Source organism: Antrostomus carolinensis, unplaced genomic scaffold (genome assembly GCF_000700745.2).
Source record: "Antrostomus carolinensis isolate BGI_N321 unplaced genomic scaffold, ASM70074v2 scaffold51935, whole genome shotgun sequence".
In the NCBI taxonomy this organism is placed as follows: Eukaryota; Metazoa; Chordata; class Aves; order Caprimulgiformes; family Caprimulgidae; genus Antrostomus; species Antrostomus carolinensis.
In genome coordinates, this window is record NW_010316723.1 from 1 (window position 1) to 3,102 (window position 3,102).

General features: G+C 41.4%; 1 protein-coding gene across 1 annotated transcript; it reads left to right on the forward strand.

The window, feature by feature from the left end:
* The first annotated feature begins 611 nt into the window (after positions 1–611).
* COPRS (coordinator of PRMT5 and differentiation stimulator) lies at positions 612–2,528 on the forward strand. Its single transcript, XM_029085053.1, has 3 exons — positions 612–739; positions 1,381–1,532; positions 2,359–2,528. Exons 1-3 carry the CDS (start codon positions 612–614, stop codon positions 2,526–2,528), a joined length of 450 nt encoding a protein of 149 aa, XP_028940886.1.
* The last annotated feature ends 574 nt before the right edge of the window (positions 2,529–3,102 follow it).

Consider the following 3,102-nt stretch of genomic DNA (forward strand, 5'->3'; position numbering starts at 1 on the left):
CAGGGCCTGTCCTTCAGCGAATTCATCGTTGTTGTAGTGGAAGTGGTGGGATAACTCGCTGTTCTTTCCTCGCCCTCAGGGAGCCATGACACCAGTTGAGGTGTTACCTCCTGCGCCGCCATCTTTCCTCAGCCCCTCAGGGCTGTGAGGGCCGGGCCCTCTCCTGTCTCCGTGGCATCTCGGCTCCCACAAGATGGTTGGTTCCTCTTTGGTTCTTGCCCTCGTTCACCTCGTTGTGTCTTCATTACCTCTTCAGCTTTCACAGTCTGCTGCTGTACCCAAACGGGCACATTTTGGGTCAGTTTGGGACCTGTTCCCAAAGCTGGGGGTGGCAGCAGGATCACTATGGTGGTGACGGAGGAGATTGGCAGTTGTGTGTTGGCTGCTGCCTGGGCTGACTGATGGCAGCAGCGGGATGAGCCATCCCTTGGCAGATTTGCTTTCTGAAGTGAAAGCCTGTCTGGTTTAAAACCTCTGATTCATTAAGGGAACAAAAAACCAGTTTGTGTTCAAGGCCACAGAAACACTCAAATGCCGTAGAAGTTGCATGAGCCTTATGGGAGGAATTGATTAAAGGTGATACAGGATTCTTTAAAACTGTCTTGTAGGTGATGGCTGATGCTATTGAGTCCTCAAGCTTTAAGGAGGAACAGCTTCCTCCTGATGAGAACAAAACTATGATCTGGAAGCCCAGAAGAGGTAAGCCTAAAATATTAGGAAAAAACAAAGCAGACATTGAGTAAGGAAACTTACACTCTGCTTGAGGAAATAATACTTAAAACTCTTCAGTGATGTGTGGGATGCCTCTTCAGTCACTGCACTAAATGATTTCCATGTAGATACTTGTGTATGCCTAGGTGCAAGAGTAATTAATCAATACTACAAAAAAATATTTCTTAAAAAAAACAACCCCAACAAAAACCAAAACAAAGAATGAAAAACAGAGCTATGGTTTTTCAATGTAGCAGTGTTTAAAAAGTACCAACAAGTGAATGTGGTGAAACGAGACTGCTGGGTTCTTTGCCCTACTTTAAAGAGTTATTTTCCAAGAAGAGTCTCTCGAAAATCCTGACTTGGGCTAGTGTTGTGATGCGAGCCTTTGTCTGATGTTCCTAAACATCTGAAACCCGAAGCAGCACTGTAGTGATATTACATGTGTAAGAAAGAGCATATATTATAATCAGATTAGTAGTACATTCATATACCTGTCTGAATTATTGCATGCTAAGCATTTAATTGTTTGTGTTTAATTCTTAAATGTCTCTGTTGGCTCTTTCTATTGGTTTTAGAATGTTTGCCGAACAATATTGCAAATCATCCTGGTAGTGAGTCTGAAGAAAATGAATTCTCTGATACCTCTCACAATGAAAATTATGTCAGAAACACTTCTGTATATCCTGACCTGGAAGACTTGGATGTTGAATTCTCCAGTAAACTTGAGGCTCTAACTTTTACAGAGCTGAAAACTGCTTCTTACTATGAAGTGGAAGACTGGGAAAAGGAACTGGAGGAATTGGAGCGTGATCCTTACAGTGAGTACAAATTTACTTGCACTTCATTTGATTATGGGATTCAGGTGCTTGTGAAGGATACTGAGTACAAGTATCTGAGTTGCTCAAAATAAAAAACCTGTATGTGGTCATTTTAGGGCTTTAAAAAAACTTTTAAAAATGCTTCCTTTGATGGCTCGTTTGGCAGCGTGACTGGAAAGCTGACACGTGCGTGTACTGTGTTGGATGCTCTGCTGCCCCATACTCTCGGCTTTTCGTTTGCTCACTCCTTTCACTGTCTGCTGGCTAGAAATCTTTTGCTTCTGTTAAAGGACTTTGCCCTATTTTTGTGCTAGGTTGGTTAAATAACAGGCTTATTAGGCTTAATTCTAGCCTAGTGGAACTGTTTTTCAAAGCTTGCTTTTACAGGACTCCACCCTTCCATTCTGTCCAGTGACCCAGTTCTTAGGATTTTGGAGGGCTCCTAATTGGGAATTGGTTATGGAGATAGCAGGAAGGGGGAGGGGAAATGAAAGTAATGGTTTCATGAGCCTTTATGCCTGGAGTAAACAGAGAAGAACTGCAGGCATTGTAAGAGCTGGTGTTGGATGTTTTGAATCCAGGTATATAACTGAGCTTTTTGGAAAACTGTTTTGTCTCTGTGGCAAGAACCTTCTTTAAAATGAAGACATTGCCAAATTCAGCTTTCTGTTTGCTGTGTTTGTAGGTCTCATTAATGTGTGCTGGCAGATCGAATTGAAATACTTAACTGGAAGATGCTGTAGACCTGCAAAATAATCTGCTACATTATACCACTAGTTTTCTAAGTATCTCTCATAATTTAAATCTTTTCTTTGATCTTCTTTAGATGCTGATGATTTCTGCTGTGGAAGCTTTCAGGAAAATAATCTCTTGGCCTCGTACTCATGGCAAGAGGATTTGTATTACACCCCAGCCTGTCACCATGCAGCTTCCTTTGCTTTTACTCCACCAGTCAGAACGACTGAGATTGGCCAGTTTGATGATGCTGATGAATGAGGTTGACCCCAGTCAGAGTTATGTTTGGCTTCTGAGTTGTATTGTGTTCCTCACTGATTGAGTCATGTCAAGTCCTTTGGCTTGCTTTCAGAGTTCTGCACAAGGCCAGAAATGCTGCACCATCTCCAAAGTTTTGCTTAGACTGAGTCTGAGCTGTTTATAAATTGAGCATACTTGACCTCTGGGAATGAGAGTGCAGGTGTTGGCTGTAAGGAGTCAAGGCATTTCTGGACATTTTGTTGTGTTACATGGTTCCATGTTGTTGCTGATGAGTTGCTTGAGAGGAAGTATATAATTTCTAAACTTCAGCTTGTTTGCCAAGCTTTGCCAGTTTTGACATGCTGATCCCTGTGTACTTATGTACCTTGGAGTTTTCTTTCCATTTCGTTTGATGCTGTCCAGTTGGTTAGGATAGCTTTAAAAACTCTTCCTCCTTCCAACTTCTCTGTTGTATTTCTATGTTGCAGTTTGTGATTCCATATGTAATACTGATGTTTAACTAAATTAGCAGTGACAAATAATTAGTTGTTTTGTTTTTATTTTTATGTATTTCAGGATAAAAGAATTACAAATG